The sequence below is a fragment of the Myxine glutinosa genome, chromosome 1, assembly GCF_964187855.1.
Source record: "Myxine glutinosa chromosome 1, kmMyxGlut1.1, whole genome shotgun sequence".
In the NCBI taxonomy this organism is placed as follows: domain Eukaryota; kingdom Metazoa; phylum Chordata; class Myxini; order Myxiniformes; family Myxinidae; genus Myxine; species Myxine glutinosa.
The window spans coordinates 266,542,240-266,560,910 of NC_136261.1; the positions used below are offsets into that span (position 1 = coordinate 266,542,240).

Consider the following 18,671-nt stretch of genomic DNA (forward strand, 5'->3'; position numbering starts at 1 on the left):
TCTTCTGGAGGCATTGTTGGACCAATATTTTTTGAAGAAAATGTGAATGCTGCAAATTTCCTTCTAATGTTGGAGCAGCATGTATTTCTACTCAATGATGGACAAATATGGTTCATGCATGATGGTGCGCCTGCTCATTATGCTGCCAGTGTACGCCAGGCCCTTGATTTGAACTTGACACAAATGGATTGGCCGTCGTGGTCCAGTTGAATGGCCGCCGTGGTCTTGTGATTTAACAACACCCTGTGATTTCTTCTTTTGGGGTTTCCTCAAACACAAAGTGTATGCGAGGAATCCGATGACTCTTAGAGACTTGAAACAATTCATCCATAATGAGACTGCTGCCATAACGACTGAAACATGCAGAACTGGGTGTCAGAGTTCAATTTCAACATTTGAACTGATCTGTTTCATGTATATTCGACAGATTAGACTGTTTAACGAGTAATCATGTTTTGTTTTGCACCAAAGAACAATAATAAACTTAGTTGTTTGTTGTAGGTATCGTTCTTCAAAATGTGCCCAGGATTTCTGCACCACTGTGTGTGTGTGTGTGTGTGTGTGTGTGTGTGTGTGTGTGTGTGTGTGTGTGTGTGTGTGTGTGTGTGTGTGTGTGTGTGTGTGTGTGTGTGTGTGTGTTTGCCTTATTTGAACAACAACAATTACGTCTGCATTATAGCATTCCTGTTGAACTATCGTCTATTTCCATGTAATCGAGCCAGAAACTGGATGAATAACTGTGTGAATCAACTCCCTTTTATTTTGAGGAAGATTGCCGAGCCATTATCGGCCGCTAGCCATGATTATATCAGCTTTTTTGTTGTTGTAGTTGTCCTAGACAATGTGTCTCACTGTAAGGCTCTTTAAGGGTTTGCAAATGATTTGGGATGAAAAATACATCACTGGTTGGAGAGTTTATTTCTTCAAATGTGCTGTACAAAAGTTTTTGTTTCACTGCCATTTAAAATGTATTCGATAATATTGTTGGAGCTGGCCTTGCTGTTGTTTGATTCCTTTTCAGGTGAGACGGGTTGGAAACCCAGCACAAAAGATAAAGGGTAAGATGTTCCACTTGCTTTGATGATGAACAGAATTTGCTTCTGGCAATCCTGATGAATACCTTGCTTTGGCTGTTTCCTATGTTTCCCCCAAAACACAACGGCACTACTTTGTTTTGAGCATTCGGTGAATTGTTATTGTCAGCCTTAGCATGGAGCAAACATGTTTTACTGTGAACTTCGTGAGAAATGCTGGAAAATGTATCATTCCTTGGATTTCTTTGAATGTAATGCTGTGTACTGATTCTCCCAAAACCTGGTAGCCTGCTTCGTACCGACAATGTTCATGTTCTGGAGGTGCAGTTGAGGCCAAAGTGCATTTGGTTGTTGAACAATTGTGTACCGTAAACATTTCGTGCCGGATTTACGAGAGAGGACTGCTTCTAGCTTGGGTTTGATACTGCTTGCAAAATATACTGAGTTTCATTTGGAAGTTGCAAATTCTACCAGGCCAAATTTAGATTGTTTATTTTATTTTATGTGCAGTTTATTGTATTTGACAATTAGCTGCATGTAGAATAAAGTATTCATCATGTATGTTTTATTTTGTACACACGTGGGGAACCAGGGCTGGCAAGATGGCCTAGAGGTACGCACTCTCACCTCTAAGCTGTCTAGCCTGGGTTTGAATCCCGACCCAGCTATAAACTATCATCCTGGTGTTTCACAGGCAGAGTGATTCATCATTGTGTGTGCCATCCCTCGGATGGACGTTAAACTGGGCTTGCCTTCTGCCGGCGGCATTAATTTGTGGACGTTAAAGATCCCACGGTGTCCTTCGTTAAGAGTAGGCGATCTGTTGCCGGCACCCTCAACAAATTCCAAATTCTTGCCCTGACTTCCCAAGCCGGAGTGGCCACCCGACCCGGATTGTAAACTCATAACTGCTTCAGCAGCACCAAAGATCTGCGTAGAGAATGGTACATTATATTGATGAAGATGGGAAAACAACCGTTTTTATTTTTAATATGACAACTTTCGGATAGAAATGTTCTGCTGAGAACTGAGTAGTTGCTAACATTTGGAATGGATTCTCATGGGTGGTTTCAAACATGGCATTGCCAGCTACAAATTTGGCTTTAAAAGTCTGCTTAAAGTTGTAAAACAGTTTTGTTTTATTCAACAGGAAAGATCTCAAAGATGCGGAGCAATTTACGAGCACTCTCAAAAGTATCCTGCAGCAAGTAAAGGTACCGATGGAAAGGCGCATGATTACCGGAGCATGGTTACAGTATTTTGGGCAATCATTCGTGAAATCCACTGGAGTCTTGATGAGATGATTACTCAATAAGAAATATGTGATAAGCTGAATTGTGCAGAATGTCACATTCCCATCCCCCATTTGTGTATCCTTCATTGGTATTCACCTGCCTTTTGTCTAATCAGTACATGTGGATAGACTCATGGTTTGTGTGTATGAGCTATAATGTGCTTCGTTGTTCATTTGACCAATTGTTGTTTTTTTGTATTCCGCCTGTGGCTGCTCGTTTGCATTGTTTTTCTGGAACTGCGTTTGTGCCGCTGCTGCAGTGCCCCAATTACCAGTGAGCTGGTACTCAATTTCCCGACTTCGGAAGGATGGCAGGCTGAGTCAACCCCCTTGGCGTTAATTCAACGATAGACCGGGATTTCAACCCAGGATCCCAAGCTAGCACCCTAACCGTTAAGCCAACACCAAGCTGATTTGACAAATCGTATTGCTTTTATGAATGTAGGTTTTCAATAGGTTATTCGGGATTCCCTTAAGGACGTGTAACATGGGCAGGCCTCACCTAAGCATAATTAATCTGGCTGTACCATTCGTGTTGCGTGCATGGTATTCGGCTCTTGCCATTTCCTCATACTCACGTGATTTTTTAATATTAGGAATGCATGACCAGATTTTAACATGGAATATAGTACCTCCATCACTGAAGGTGGACATAGGTTATGTTTTCACCCCTGTTTGTCTGTCTGTTTGACCAGGATATCTAAAAAAGTTTTGGATGGATTCAGCCAAAACTTCGACAGGTTGGGTGTCTAACAAGGAGTAATCAATTCGATTTTTGGGAAGATCCGGATTTGTATCTGGATGCTATAATTTTTTTCAAGCGATTCTTCACCATTGAGAGATACAGCCAAAAACAATCTGTTATATATATATATATATATATATATATATATATATATATATATACATACATATATATATATATACATACATATATATATATACATACATATATATATATACATATATATATATATATATATATATATATATATATATATATACATATACATATATATATACATATATATATACATATATATATACATATATATATACATATATATATACATATATATATACATATATATATATATATATATATATATATATATATATATATATATATATATATTTTTTTTTTTTTTTTTTTTTTTTTTTTTTTGTCGTGTTCCTTGGGATTAAAATCCTCCAAGGAAACGGATAGCCGAACGACCTTAACACTCCGAGGCGTTTAGTAAAAAATGACGGTGTTCTTTACACGGGAGGGAAAGGAGAATGATGAACTTATCTTCACGGGTCCCACCGGCCATCTTCGAACCTGCGATGATTAATTCAACATACACGGATTTAATATGTACAAAAAATACCGGCTTTATTGAAGAAATGCCGGCGAGCAAAATAACACACGGCAAAATAAGATTCCTAAATGGGACGTCCCCAGATGGGCTGAGTATACAAACAAAGGGAAAAATAACGGTGAAAATAGAGCGTGTAATTGTGACTTAGCTCTGGTCCCCTTGATCGTCCGGAATCATCACAGGCCCTCCGTCCACACGCGGCAAAACAACCTGCCGCGCAGCCCACGAGCAGGAACCGGGCCTCTGTGCGCAATCCGCTCACTCCTGGCTCCGTGCTCGAAGCGAGCAGGCCGCGCCCGCTCGGTCGCTCCAGCCACGCTTGTCCTCACGATCGTCGAGACCTCCAATATCCCCGGCGCAAGAGCGCTATAAAATGGTCACATGGTCAAGATGGCCCTCATGCGAGAGCACAACCGCGACTACACAGCACCAATGTTTCAACGCAAGCAATAGTAAACCTCGACCGTTCGCTATCAAAGTCCCGAAGCAGAGAGAGCCAAGAGATAAAATGTCGGAGAGAGCGTTCTTTTGTACTCATGGCTCTGACGTCATTCGACGACGCCCGTGCCTGCTCCTATCAGCCAGTCCCTCTCTTCATTGCTTGACAAATCTCACCAATCACTGCTCTCTGGGGTGTGGCCTCATGGACCTGCCTGCTCTTTTGACCACCCGTCGGTGGTATCATCGTTGGTGCTCAAAGTCCTGTTTCCAGTTAGCTTTTATTTAGTGTCGTTTAATGTGCTATTGCCTGGCTTCGTGTGTGTGCTGCATTGTCATAAGGAACAGAGAAAAAATAACAGAGGCGATTACACACAGGGAATTTACCATTAATCCCTAACTAATTAACATAACCCCACCCCTCTTATGGGGACACTTATATGGGCTTTCACAACATCCGTCTGAATGAATTTCCTACTTATGATACATGGGGTTTCTTATTCTTCATCGCGACATATGGAGCATGGTATACTATACATTTCTCCCTGGGCTAAGGTAATCATTGCCTAACCCCCACAAACGTAACAATATATATTTATATCACGATATCTCAAAAAGTTATGGACAGATTCAGACGAAATTGGTGGACAGGTTGGGGGTGTTTGACAAGGAAGAATTGATTTGATTTTGCTGAAGATCCAGATCCAGATCCAGCCTATCGTTGGGATATAAAACGTAAATTGTTCAGCCTGGCTGAGGTATGCACTCTATCGATTGCCATATTAGTTCTTTTTTGTTATTCTTGGAGTCTCTGCTGCAAATATGCATATATGTTGTTCAATGGTGGAAGCAGTTATAGAGTAGCTGTCAATTTGATAAATCCTGGAGTCCTGTTAAGTCATCAAGATTTTTGTTGTAATAATTGACAGCGACAGTTGTTGACTATTCTAAAGTTGTGATTTCCTATTCCCAAACCATTGTCCATCATGACCATGTCAAGTCACACACTTCTGCATTATACCACATGACAAAGTAGCATGATGTCACCAGTAAAGGCAATGCACATGCTGCCATTAAGAGCAGAAATTGAACTATTGATTAAGCTGATGGTCCATGAAATATATCAATTTGACTTGACGAGACTCTCCTGTACTTGCTTTTGATTTTCCTTTCTATAGAGTCATTGCAGTGCCTGGCCGTTTATGGAACCAGTGAAGAAGTCTGAGGCTCCTGATTACTACGACGTGATTCGCTTCCCCATGGGTAATGCGTTGTACGGCTCTTTTGTGAAAGATATCGAGAACTTGGTGACGATGATGGCATTTGGAGGATTTTTCGTTGAATTTCTTTTCAAAGAAAACATCATCTGTGTCATGTTTGTGATATGTGGGAAGTCATTGGCTCACTATAATATGGCACCAATGCATCCTGCACATCTTAAGGCAATGCTCCTGGTTATTTGACACCTCAAATGCATTGTTGGGTTGACCCAATACCATAAATCAAGGGATGATCATGTTATAAGTATAACAGTGATTGCATCACACACAACAATGCCTGGCCATGCCAGATACAGATTCGATGATCTTTTTCATTGTGAAAGTTGGCACGTGTATCCTTCCATCTCCCAGAACCAGATCAAACTGTGCTTTATCATGCCACTGGCAACCACCACATCCCCCAATTTGGTCCATTTTGTGTCGATGATCATTAAAGATAACCTTTGATACTTTCTACCCGAATAATTATGAGCGACATGTCATGCGATGGTAAAACCAACCCCCTTGTCAGGGGCGGATCCAGGAATTTCAAGACGGGGGTGGGGGGGGGGGCATGAAACTATAGCGCTGGGGGGGGGGCACAGGGGGTGTGGTGGTCCTCCTCCAGGAGATTTTTTAAAGTTGATCATCAGAAACAGCATTTCGTGCGTTCTTGGAAGTTTCTGCAGTTCCTTGCCTTCTTCCCTGGTCCAACAGTTCAACAGATTCGCGATGACTAATGGTCAGATAGAGGAACTGGTGAAACGACTTGCCCAGCTGTTCCTTCTGCTATAAATTGTGTGTGTGTGTGTGTGTGTGTGTGTGTGTGTGTGTGTGTGTGTGTGTGTGTGTGTGTGTGGGGGGGGGGGGGGGGGCAGGGGGCAGGCATGTTTTTTGTGTTGTTCTACTGGAGCTTTCTGATATGGAATTTCTGATTTCTGTAGTTCTCGCGAAATGATTGTTATGATCTCCTGAGTTAATTAGGCTAATTAACTACAAAGAATCCAGAAGAATTCCCATGTTTCTAAACGCACGCCATGTTAAGGTGTATAGAGCAGCTTAATAGGTCCTTCCATGGCATGCCATTCTCATTACTAAATAAATAACAAAAACAATGATAATATTTTACAACGCATTTATTCCAACTCAAGCACTATAGCAGGCAGGTATGCTGCAAGGCCATGAAAGCCGATGAAAATTTGGACCATTTGGACCAACGGGCTCACTCGTCACTCGTAGTTATAAAAGACCTGTGCATTCCCACAGTGTGAAATGATGGCGATGACAGACTGTGTGCTGGTCAAAGCCCGGCACAGCCATGCGCCTCGGTTGTGAAGCTCAAGGCAGGGGGTTCTCCCCACAAAAGAGATCAGATTGGACAGCGGAATGTGAATTATTTTATTAATCGTAAATTATGCTATTTTGGAATAGACGGAGCTTGTGTTTCTGAATGAAAATGTCACACACATCATGTGGGGATATGGTGAAGTCATGGTGCATGTTCATGAGGGCCAGAGATGCCATCCGACTTTCTCCCATGGAATTTATTAGGTAGGTCTTCAGACGACGCAGGCAAGAAAATGAGCGTTCGGCCTCACATGAGCCTACTAGTCAGGGCCCTTAGGGATATTTTGGGGCTGTTTGGTTCAAATTCTTCCAAAAGCACCAAATTCGGCCCAGATGTTGCCCATGCCATACTCTTTCGATTTTTGACGGGCGCCAAGACGGGCGCCCCCCCCCCCCCCCCGGGATCCCATATTGGCGAAATACTAAATGGCCGCCACCCGGATTAGTGGAAAATCAGTTAAATAACCAAAAGGGTTGTAATCATGTATGATACCACCTTTCAGGGGTTTTCGAGGTCGAGGAATCCAATTATGATGTTATTTTGATGATTCGATGTCAAGGTCAACCCTCAAGGTCATCTTAAAGGTCATTTTTGAGTCAAACATGTCGGTTTTTGAGTTTTTTGTCAAGATTTACGCGAGGTTCACCATTTTATGTTTCTGGGTTGGGTAATCGAACTCTGACCTTATTTTTGACAATTAGAGGAAATATTTACATGTCTATTTCCTAATTTTCAGGCATATGCAGTTCATCAGTCTAATTACAAAGGTACGGATTTTGATGTTTTATGCACTGTATGCCATATCCTTGTTTAATTTTTGTGCGATCATGATCCGGGTTCATGTATACATGATTGTATACATGTCATAAATATGACGTCATAGGTCATGTGACCTGGCGGCCATATTGGATTTTATGAAAACCTTAAAAATGGATCCCTGCCTTCATTTTTCGATCGATTCATTTTGAACTTTGACCACTTATAGTACGCCATGTGATTGGATGCATATCCTAATTATGACGTCATAGGTCAGGTGACATGGCGGGATGGACCCGTATGGTCCCCGGATCATACCGCCCTTGGCGCCCGTCAAAAATCGAAAGAGTATGGCATGGGCAACATCTGCGCCAAATTTGATGCTTTTGGAAGAATTTGAACCAAAATATCCCGAAGGGCCCTGACTATACAGGGAGGGTGCATCCAATATGGAGTAGGACTTTGATGGATGGACATTCGTCTCCATCTGCGCAGAAACAATCCATGAATGTGTTTGGAAGCGTGTTGTTGGGCTTCCTTCTCCAAAACATCTGCCAGTCTCCAAGCTCATTTATCAGTCCTGCTGGATGTTCCATGTCGTTTTTCCAACGCAACAGCTTCTGATGTCGGGCTGGAATGTCGCAGGTATCGGCGATTATTGCAGATGGCATCAGCAGAAACAGATCACTACCTTCCCGATTTTCAGCACAGAATCGGGTGTCCATTTCCTGGCTGAGGTGGTCGAGAAATGGAATGGACATGTTTCTGAGGTAGAACAGCAAGGGAGTATTGGCGGCAGTGTTTCGACGATGGATTTGTCGTTTTACAACTCTCGGTATTGTGACGTCACCTCCTACAGATTCTATCATGGCCTTAGCGTGATAGAACCACAGAGAGAATTCAGTTTCAGCATTTGACCAAAGTTGAGTGAGCGCGTCCTTCTTGTCGTCAATCATAGAGTATGCCTCCAGCACATCCATGCCGTTGGGTTCCAGCTTGTGGGCAAGACCCTTTAAAGTATGTAGGCTGTTCTTCACTGTAATGAATACAACAACAAACTGAAAAGACGTCAGTGAACTCAGAATTCCCTGTGCAGACACGCGGCTATCATGGTCCCACCCCCAGGAATTCTCATCACCGTCGGGATTTACAATCCTGTCCAAACAAATACAGACAAATGGATATAACTCTTCGACTGTCTCGTAACAAGTATGTGTCTCCACCCACCTCGTCCTTCCCAGACCTTTCAGTTTTTTTGCTGAGGCTTCCTCTTCTTGCTCAGGTAAGGTCTTTTCAAGGTACCGTTGTCTCTTGGGTGAGTTCTTGAAAAATCTATAAAGCTCATTAATGGTATCAATCATATTGCGAACCATGGATGGTCTACACGCTGCTGCGATAGACAAATTTAGCACATGACTGTTGCAGTGAGTGTCGAGCGCCAAAGGCTGGACAACTTTAATCTGCGCTTGAGTTCCGATTCTGGATGACGCCATTGATGATGCACCGTCATAGCTTTGCCCTCTTGCCTTACTGATGTCCACACCTCTTCTGAATAAACAATCTATGATGGCTTTTCCTATAGCTTCCTCAGTAGTTCTCTCTAGCTCTACGAAATCAAAGAATACTTCTTTAACTGAAGGTTGTGAGGCCAGGGTGTCGAGGAACCGGAGTGAAATACTGAGAATTTCATGGTTGGAATGAAGCTCCGTTACCTCATCGCCTATGATGGTGAAAAATCTTCCCTCCTTCAAACACTTGGTCAGTCCGTCTCCAATGTGGCTACCAATGATCTCTATCACTTCGTTCTGGATGGTCTTCGAGGTACAGCAAGCATTCTTGTTGCCACTCAGCAGATGCTCCCGTAAGATCTCATCGTTTTCAGCAATGTGACTCAAAATGGCGAGAAAATTTCCTTTGTTTGAGATGTCATCACATTTCAGCGAATTGTCGTCTCGATGTCCCCTGAGTGCTATGTTCTGCGGACCGCAGGGCAGCACCACACCGACAATTTGTCGGAGGATGTGTAGATTTTTTTCATAGTTCAATTTGTTCTGCTCGGAAATCAAATGATATTCTGTGGGTCGGATTGTAGTGAAATTCAGATCAGCATCGGAGTTCACTCACTGGCTCAAAACGCTGGAGAATTACTTTGCTGCTCACGAAACAGAGCCCACCGCAGCGATAAAGCTGTCCGTGTTAGTCGAAGGTCTATCACACCGTTTTCCGGAACATTTCTCGATTTGGGACGTACGCTACGGCTCTAGCCGAGCTGAAGCGCCTCTACGTAAAGACACGGTGTGCTGTGCACGGCCGGCATCAACTCTCTCAGCGGCGACAGCAACCATCTGAATCGATTGATCGCTTCGTGCAGGAGTTGCGCTACCTGTTGGCAGACTGCGTGCAGGACGTCCGGACCCACGAGCAAGTGCAGGACGACTTGCTCCAAGATTCATTCATCTCCGGAATGAATTCTGGAGTTTTGCGGCTCCGGCTCCTGGAGGTCGCGGATCTGACATTTACAGAGGCACTACGGCTGGCACGCGTATACACAGATGCCCGAGAACAATCCACCGCATATGATCACCCACGAGTCGTGGCGGGGACCTCGCAACTCGCGCGACCGGAGAGGGCTACCGCCGAGGATACGGAGGAGGACCCGACCACTACGGCCGAGTCTCTGGGAGCTCCTGAAGCGGACTCCGCTTCCGGCCTCACTGCTGCCGCCGCTGCCCGGCCACGGCCTGACCGGTATGCAAAATGTTATTTTTGCGGGAATCGGCAGCACCCTCGCTCTGAATGCCCGGCCCGGGAGGCTACATGCCACCTGTGCTCCACCAAGGGCCATTTTGCAAAGGTCTGCAGGAAGGCCGCTCGGGGCATGCGTCCCCGCGCGACCTTGAATGGGCTCATCGCGGAGCCAACGGATCGAGCGCCGGACGGGGCGCCTCACTCGGCTTTGAAGAGCCGCTCTCCTTCTCGCGGGCCTCTGGCTACACGCCCGACCTTGGTGAGATACACCGGGCCGCCGAAACAAATGGCGCGAACGCGACCGGCCACAGCGCGACCGACCTTGACTGGCGTTCGAACGCCTACTTCAAACAAGCGACATGCTCCTGCTTTGGAAACTCCTCTCGATGTGCGGCAAACGCAGCACGTGACTCGAGCCCCATCTGACGGCGGCTTTTACGAATTACATGCACCCACTTTGGCATATGAATCTGCAGATGGCAGAGATCTTTCTCACGTGACGCGAGCGCCATCTGGCGGCGGCTCTTACGAATTACATGCACCCACTTTGGCATATGAATCAGCAGACGGCAGAGATCTTTCTCACGTGACTCGAGCGCCATCTGGCGGCTGCTCTTACGACCTACACACACCCACTCTGGCAAATGAAACTGCTGATGAGCCAACTGACTTCAATGCTCCTGCTGAGGCCCAACCTGCCGACGCTGCCCGAAGGATTGCAGCCGGCGTGGGATCCACCCGCGAGGCGCGATCTTCTCGCCCGGCCGGTACAATACCTGCCGGGTCTGCCGGCCTTGCGCAGGCCATCATTCCGCTCACGGTCGCGGGCGTTTTTGCGCAAGCTTTGATAGACACGGGGTCCACGGATAGTTTTATCGATCAGCGACTCATGCATCAACATGGGTGGCCGGTTCTTGGGACAACCCGCCGGATCTTCATGGCCTCTCAGGGACTTCAGTTGAGCACAAAAGGGGCGTGTCGATTGAAACTTGTGATAAAGGGACGCACGTTCCCGGACGTGTATCTCATGGTATTACCTGCTTTATGCGCTGACGTTCTGTTAGGACTTGATTTCCTTAAGCGGCATGGACGTTTGGAAATAGACTTCGGTGGGCCGGACACGCTCGCTGTGTGCGCCCTCGCTCAAATGGACATGGAGCCTCTCTCACTGTTCCCCAACCTGACCACTGATTGTACCCCTGTAGCCGTCAAATCGCGGCGCTACTCTCGCGCGGACGCGCAATTCATTGCGGAAGAAACGGCCCTGCTCTTAAAGGACGGTATTATAGAACACAGTAGGTCACCGTGGCGGGCCCAAGTCTTAGTGGTGCGGAGTGAGGCCCACCGCCGGCGCATGGTAATCGACTATTCGCAGACGATTAATCGTTTTACACAGCTGGATGCCTACCCCTTACCGGGGATGGACGCCCTGGTACGCCAGGTGGCTCTGTATTCCGTTTATAGCACTCTCGATCTGCGTAGTGCGTATCATCAAGTCCCCATCTCTAGGGCTGATCGCGTCTTTACAGCCTTTGAATCGGGTCAGCGGTTGTACCAGTTCACGAGACTTCCCTTTGGGGTAACTAACGGAGTCGCTTGTTTTCAGAGGGCTATGGATGACCTCGTTGCGAAGGAGAATTTGACCGATGTCTTTGTCTATCTGGACAATCTTACGGTTTGTGGGTATGACCAGGAGCATCACGACGCTAATCTGAAACGCTTCCTCGAGGTCGCGCGGAAATATCGCCTAACCATGAATGCGGCTAAGTGTCGATACTCTCTACGCACGGTAGACCTTTTGGGGTACACCGTGACCCATGGCTCCGTCTCTCCGGATAAGGAGCGTCTGCGCCCTTTGCTCGATATGGCTCCGCCTAGCGATCGGGCTTCGCTGAAACGCGCTTTAGGGCTGTTCGCCCACTACTCAAAGTGGGTGCAAAATTTCTCCGCGAAGCTCCGCCCCCTCGTGGCCTGCGACACTTTCCCCATGGGCCCGGCCGCCCTGGCGGCCTTCGAGGGCCTTAAAGTCGACATCGCTGGCGCCGCTGTCGCGACGATTGACGAGAGTGCCTCTTTCGTTTTGGAGAGTGATGCCTCGGATCATGCGATAGCGGCGACTCTCTCCCAAGGAGGCCGCCCTGTGGCTTTCTTCTCGCGGACTCTCACCTCCGCCGAGCGGAGGCATTCGTCTGTCGAAAAGGAAGCGTACGCGATCGTCGAATCAATTCGGCGATGGCGGCCGTATCTGCTTGGGCGGAGTTTCCAAATCGTCACGGACCAACAGTGTTGCGTTTATGTACGACACCTTACATGCTCAGCGCATTAAGAATGAGAAAATCACCCGTTGGCGTATCGAACTCGCCGACTTCTGCTACACCATCAAATACCGCCCGGGGAAGGATAACCTGGTCGCTGACGCCTTATCGAGGCCGGCCACTTGCGCGGGGGTTGTAACTTTGGAGGGGCTGCGCACTTTGCACGGCACTATGTGTCATCCCGGGGTAACGCGCTTCGCGCATTTTGTGCGCGAGGGCAATCTGCCGTACTCGATTGAGGACATCCGCCGCATCTGCCGTGATTGCGCGATCTGTGCGGAACTCAAACCGCGTTTTTATAACCCTCCTATGGGGACACTCGTTAGGGCTACTAGACCGTGGGAGCGCTTGGCGATGGACTTCAAAGGGCCGCTGCCAATGTCGAGCAACTCTCGCTATCTGCTCACTATCGTCGATGAGTATTCCCGATTCCCCTTTGCTTACACGTGCGGGGATATGTCGGCTGCCACGGTTATTCGGTGCCTGCAGAATTTGTTTTCTATGTTCGGGTATCCAGCCTACGTGCATACCGATCGGGGTGCGGTGTTCCTGTCCCAGGAGGTGAGGGGCTACTTGCTCCAGCATAATGTCGCTTCGAGCTACACCACCCCGTACCGGCCCCAAGCGAATGGGCAGATCGAACGCTTTAATGGGATTATATGGAGGGCCGTCATGCTAAGCCTTCGGACCCTCGGCCGAGGCCTCGATAAATGGGCGTGGTCACTACCTGCCGCTCTAAACTCGATCCGGGCTCTCCTATGTACTGCCACCAACCAGACTCCTCACGAACGACTGTTCCACCACCCTAGAAGCTCCGGCAGTATCCAATCTTTACCCAGCTGGCTCGCTGAACCGGGGCCCGCCTATCTCAAACGAGCGGTTCGCGCTAGCAAGTACGACCCCCTTGTTGACAAGGTGCAGGTCCTCCAGGCTAATCCCGAGCATGCTCTCGTGTTAACGGCGGATGGCCGCGAGTCTACCGTCTCCGTACGCCATCTCGCCCCATGTGGGGACGACGACAGGGATATCGACGAACCCGTCTACGAGTCTATGGACTCTACCGAAGCTTCCCCTATGGAACTACCACCGTTACTCCCGTCGTCCCCCACTCCCGTGCCCGAAGGCGCAGGGGCGCCCCCTCCGACTCCCACCTCCGGCGGCTATTCCGACGCGGGGGACTCCGGGCTTGGGGACGCCGTGCCCGGTAGATTCCGAACACGAACTGGCAGGGAAGTTCGCCGCCCCGACCGCTACGGGTGGACCGACTGACGTGGATTGACGTGACTCATTCGTTTATTGCTGATGCTTGCTTGCAACCTGCCGAGCGGCAGTATAGTTCTAACGGCGGGGAGAATGTAGTGAAATTATACCAAGGTGAACCCAGGGTGTGCTCGCTACAGAAGGGGCGTCTATAAGACCCGGGACAACCGGGGCGCGCGGACACTCCAGCGGAACTCACTGTGACATAGTCCTGTAGTTTGAATGGTATGTACGCCCCTAAATGCTGCGCTGACTGTCCTCTCTGTTGGACCATTGCTATATTGAATCGACCATTGCTCATGAAATACTCTGATTTTAATGCCTGTTGCATGCATGTATTCTTACAGGATGTACTACAGATCTAAATGATATTAAACCTACCCAGAGGTCAAGTCGTGTCTGAGCTTGATTTTCACGACACGGATTTCGGACACTTTCCATCAAATCATTAGCAGCAAGCATAGCTTGTTTATGGTAGTTCAGTGAATCGTGTGTCGCCAGTGCACCGTCTGTACCAGTTGCTTTCCGTAGGTTGGTTAAGGACGATCAAACTAGCACCCCTGACTTAATTTGATCATTTTTTGGAGGGAACATAACACACAACTTACAAATCCCACCTCCAAGTACCGAGCTGTAAGCCAACCATTTGTAACGATCGAGCCACTCTGCGAAAATTCAGCACATATGAACGATTTTGTCCCTCACGGTTGATCCGTTGAACACACAGGGAATCAAAATTTTGTGGGCAGTGATGCTCGTTTAAGTACTTGATTTTCTCGTCACCCGGAAGCGACTCAATACGAACATTATCGGCCACAATATCACCGACATCATAAGCTGGCGCGGACTGTACGCCTTCCAACACAAGCACTGATTTGTCGTTTGTTGCATCACTCACTTTAAGAGTGTTTGTATTGCCAAGGGGATCGGAAGACGTGGTTGCTTCATTACGGAGTACTTGTACCTCTGGTTGGGCCTCAGGTGCTGGTGCTGCGGCAGGCCTACCCAGTGGGTGTTGTGCCTCATCTGTTGTTTTGTTATACTTTATAGTATGGTCTGTCGCAGTGATGGACGAAAAGAAGTCCGTAATCTTCCTCTTTTTTGGATTTTCCATGACACTCACTCGTTTTGACTTTTGTCTTAAGACAAAGTAAGTGATCCGATGTTTGTCGATATGATACCTCTGTAGACCGCATTGACCAGTTTCCTCAGCGCTCAGCAATGCATTATTGGATGGACGAGTCCACTAACGTGCTCGACGAGGGGTGTTGACAATAGGATTGTACTATTGTGAACGTACCCCACGTCGAGCGATTTAATGAACTCGTCGACATAGCACATCAGTATCGATCCTGTACACACACGAATAATTGACACAAACATGAAGAGAAATTTGAATTCTGCGCAAACTGTACTGCAACCATTATAATTGTGCTCCGCTGTAAACGAGTTTCAATGTAATGCTGTATATTTATGCTCCGCCCATGTTTGCCTCATGCATATCATGCTCCACCCATGTTTTCCTCATCACATATTCAATTCATGCTCCACCCATGTGTTGCGTCATCCCCACTGCGTTATCCTCGCGTCATATCCGCTGGAGTGGCTGCTGCTGATTATTTCGCTTTGGACGGTGGATTTATGTGATGAAAGTTTGGTTTTTACCGTCGCACTTGGAGTGTTTTATAATAAAGCAAAAGTGATTTAAAACCTCTGAGTGTTGGTAAGCCGCCTGAAACGTTCCTTGTTCAAAATCATCTGGACACGAGGGCTGTTCCGGGATATTCATAGCTTAGAATTTATCAAAAATCCAGAGGGGGGGGGGTGCGCACCCCCTGCACCCTCATCCTGGATCGAAGGGGGGATGCGCACCCCCTGCACCCCCCCCCCCCCATGGATCCACCCCTGCTTGTGACATTGACTTAAAAAGTTATGCTCATCATTACATTGTCAATGAGGATGTTCCTGAACGAGTGGGCCAGATGTCGGTGCCTCCTTAATCCCATTGACCTCAACCAGGATGTAATCTTCTATATCTGTCCGCATGATCTGCGTTAATCCTACTACTTGGAGCTCAATAATCCTGCATCTTTTCAACTTTCTGGGCTGTTTGTAAACACATAATGCTCTTGAAGTTGCCTTGCTGTTATATCTCCCAAGTCAGCATTCATATCTTCAGTACAATAATTTTAATTTCATGTTCCTTCAAAATTGCATAACTCGTGTTGACATTGCGTTTATAAAACTTTGTTTTGCATGAAAGAATGATGACACCTCCATGGTATGGCAATTTAAATGTTCTCTACAGTACGATTAAAAGAAGAAGTAACTATTTTTGTGTGGTTGCACATCTTCACTGGCGAAGAACCCATCCTTGTATGGATGGGTTAAAATTCCCCCAGAATTACGTATGAGATACTTCCCCCAGATTTGGAATATTTTGACTTGTAATAGTGTTGTCGTTTAGTGCCATGCTCTACGATACACATTCACATTTATAATTGCCCCCATACCTCCATCCTATAAAATTTGAAATTTTCATGTGAAATTTTTGTCTATGAATGGGCTGGGCTATTGAAAAAAATAATGTAATCACCTAAAACCTTGCCGGGCACGCCCAAAGTGCAAGCGCCAGTTTTTGACTCATTCTGACCAGCAATTTAGGAATGCATAAAGAGCGCAAAAGAGCAAACTGATGCCAGGTGATATCCAAGCTATCATGATATACAATGTTCATTTCTCCTTCTTTACACAGACTTGAAAACGATGACGGACCGTCTCAAGAACCGCTACTATGTCACCAAGAAGCTATTCGTGGCCGACATGCAGCGCATCTTCAACAACTGCCGTGAATACAACCCACCGGACAAGGAGTACTTTCGCTGCGCCAATATCCTCGAGCGATTCTTCAACAAACTCAAGGAAGTGAACCTCACGGACAAGTGATATGGTAGTTCTGGCTATGGACAGCGGAGCAAATTCGTGAATGCTTCATGGTAATTCTTGACCAGGTTTTGACTTGTGTGCAGGGTTCTGTTGGGGGCACGGACGTGATATGTTGGGCGGCTGCTGATTGCAGCACAGATATTTCATTTTTTTCTGTCTTGAACCATCAACATCTGTCTCTCGCTCACAAGTCTGCCTATTGTATTACTTTATCATAAAAGTGTGACGTTGCATTCAGATCCCGAGGGAAAGGTTCTGTGACTGTTATTTTACTTGAAAACTAAAAGGACAGCAGTAAAGTACTTACTTTTTTTATCACTTCGGTGAAGTTTGTTTTTGGGATTATCCCATTTCTGACCATCAATGTGAGCTTGAGGCAAGGTTGGTGTACTCTCTATGACCATCAATAATTGAAAATGTTATTTGTTGGAAAAGGCTTATCTATCTATAATTCCAGTAATCTCTGTGTGTGTGTGTGTGTGTATGTCTGTCTGTGTGTTTGTTTGTCTGTGACCGCTGTTTCTCGACAACCACGGGTCCGATATACTTGAAACTTGCCAGGTATATTGCTGGGGACCCGAGGATGTGCCTTTTCAAGGTTTCATATTAATCGGACAATTACTTACCGAGCGATGTCCAAAAAACGATTCAACCAATCAGAGAGCAGCGAACTAGCGCGTGTGCCGAACGTGGCGGACACACTCTGCCTCGGATGGCACATTTGAGAGCGTATTCATTTATTTCACGTTTGCAAACTATGTTGGCGCTATGTTGGCGTTAAACGATGTTTTAAAACTAATAAAAACGAATTTGCGATTCATTCGCTTTCCTGCGCGTTTGTGTACGCGATGGCGATTTCTTTACCAAACTCCGGAAGCCGTTCGCTTTGGACCGAACCATTTCATGTAAATAGAGGGGGGGGTTCTGTGGTCGTTGCGAATGGACCAAACCATTCATGTAAATAGAGGGGGGGGATTGTCACTGTACTCGCAAGCCGTTCGCCGTTCGCTTTGGCGTTGCGAATGGACCAAACCATTTCATGTAAATAGAGGGGGGGGATATAATTTTAGATAGATATATAGTACGGGCATATATATAGTACGGGCATGCCCTAGTGCCTTGTAATGCTGAGGAAATTTGAGAGTCATCGGGACTGTCTTTACATATGCACAGGTCTATGGAGTGAGGTGGAGTGGAGTGGAGTGAGATGGGGTGGAGTGGAGTGAGATGGGGTGGAGTGGAGTGGAGTGAGATGGGGTGGAGTGGAGTGAGATGGGGTGGAGTGGAGTGAGATGGGGTAGAGTGGAGTGAGATGGGGTAGAGTGGAGTGAGATGGGGTGGAGTGGAGTGAGATAGGGTGGAGTGGAGTGAGATGGGGTGGAGTGAGATGGGGTGGAGTGGAGTGGAGTGAGATGGGGTGGAGTGGAGTAAGATGGGATGGAGTTGGAGTAAGATGGGATGGGGTGGAGTGGAGTAAGATGGGATGGGGTAGCGTGGAGTAAGATGGGATGGGGTGGAGTGGAGTAAGATGGGATGGGGTGGAGTGGAGTAAGATGGGATGGGGTGGAGTGGAATAGGATGGGGTGGAGTGGAGTAAGATGAGATGGAGTGAAGTAGAGTAGAGTGAGATGGAGTAGAGTAGAGAGGTGGAATGGAGTGGAGTGAGATGGGGTGGGGTGAATTGGGGTGGAGTGAGACGGGGTGGGGTGGAGTGGGATGGAGAGAATAAAGAGAAGGGGTTGATAGGTGGGTCAGGGAGTGTATGAGGAGCAGGGAGAGAAGATAGGATTAGGGAGAGGGTAGAGAAAGGACATGTTTGCAGCATATCGTTGGGGGGGGGGGGGAGAAGAGGGGGGAGGGCGGGGGGAGGAGGAGGGTTCAAAATTCTCCTCTATTTAATTAAGTGTACTAA

At 46.9% G+C, this 18,671-nt stretch overlaps 1 protein-coding gene across 1 annotated transcript in view; it reads left to right on the top strand.

Moving 5' to 3' along the window:
- Positions 1-17,652, top strand: part of LOC137437090 (histone acetyltransferase KAT2B-like) — an 81,016-nt gene extending 63,364 nt beyond the window's left edge. The window contains exons 8-11 of the mRNA XM_068131455.2: positions 1,022-1,058; positions 2,185-2,248; positions 5,306-5,390; positions 16,569-17,652. Coding sequence (XP_067987556.2) covers positions 1,022-1,058; positions 2,185-2,248; positions 5,306-5,390; positions 16,569-16,759 — 377 coding nt within the window. The 3' untranslated portion in view covers positions 16,760-17,652. The remainder of the gene's footprint in view (positions 1-1,021; positions 1,059-2,184; positions 2,249-5,305; positions 5,391-16,568) is intronic.
- Positions 17,653-18,671: the final 1,019 nt, after the last annotated feature.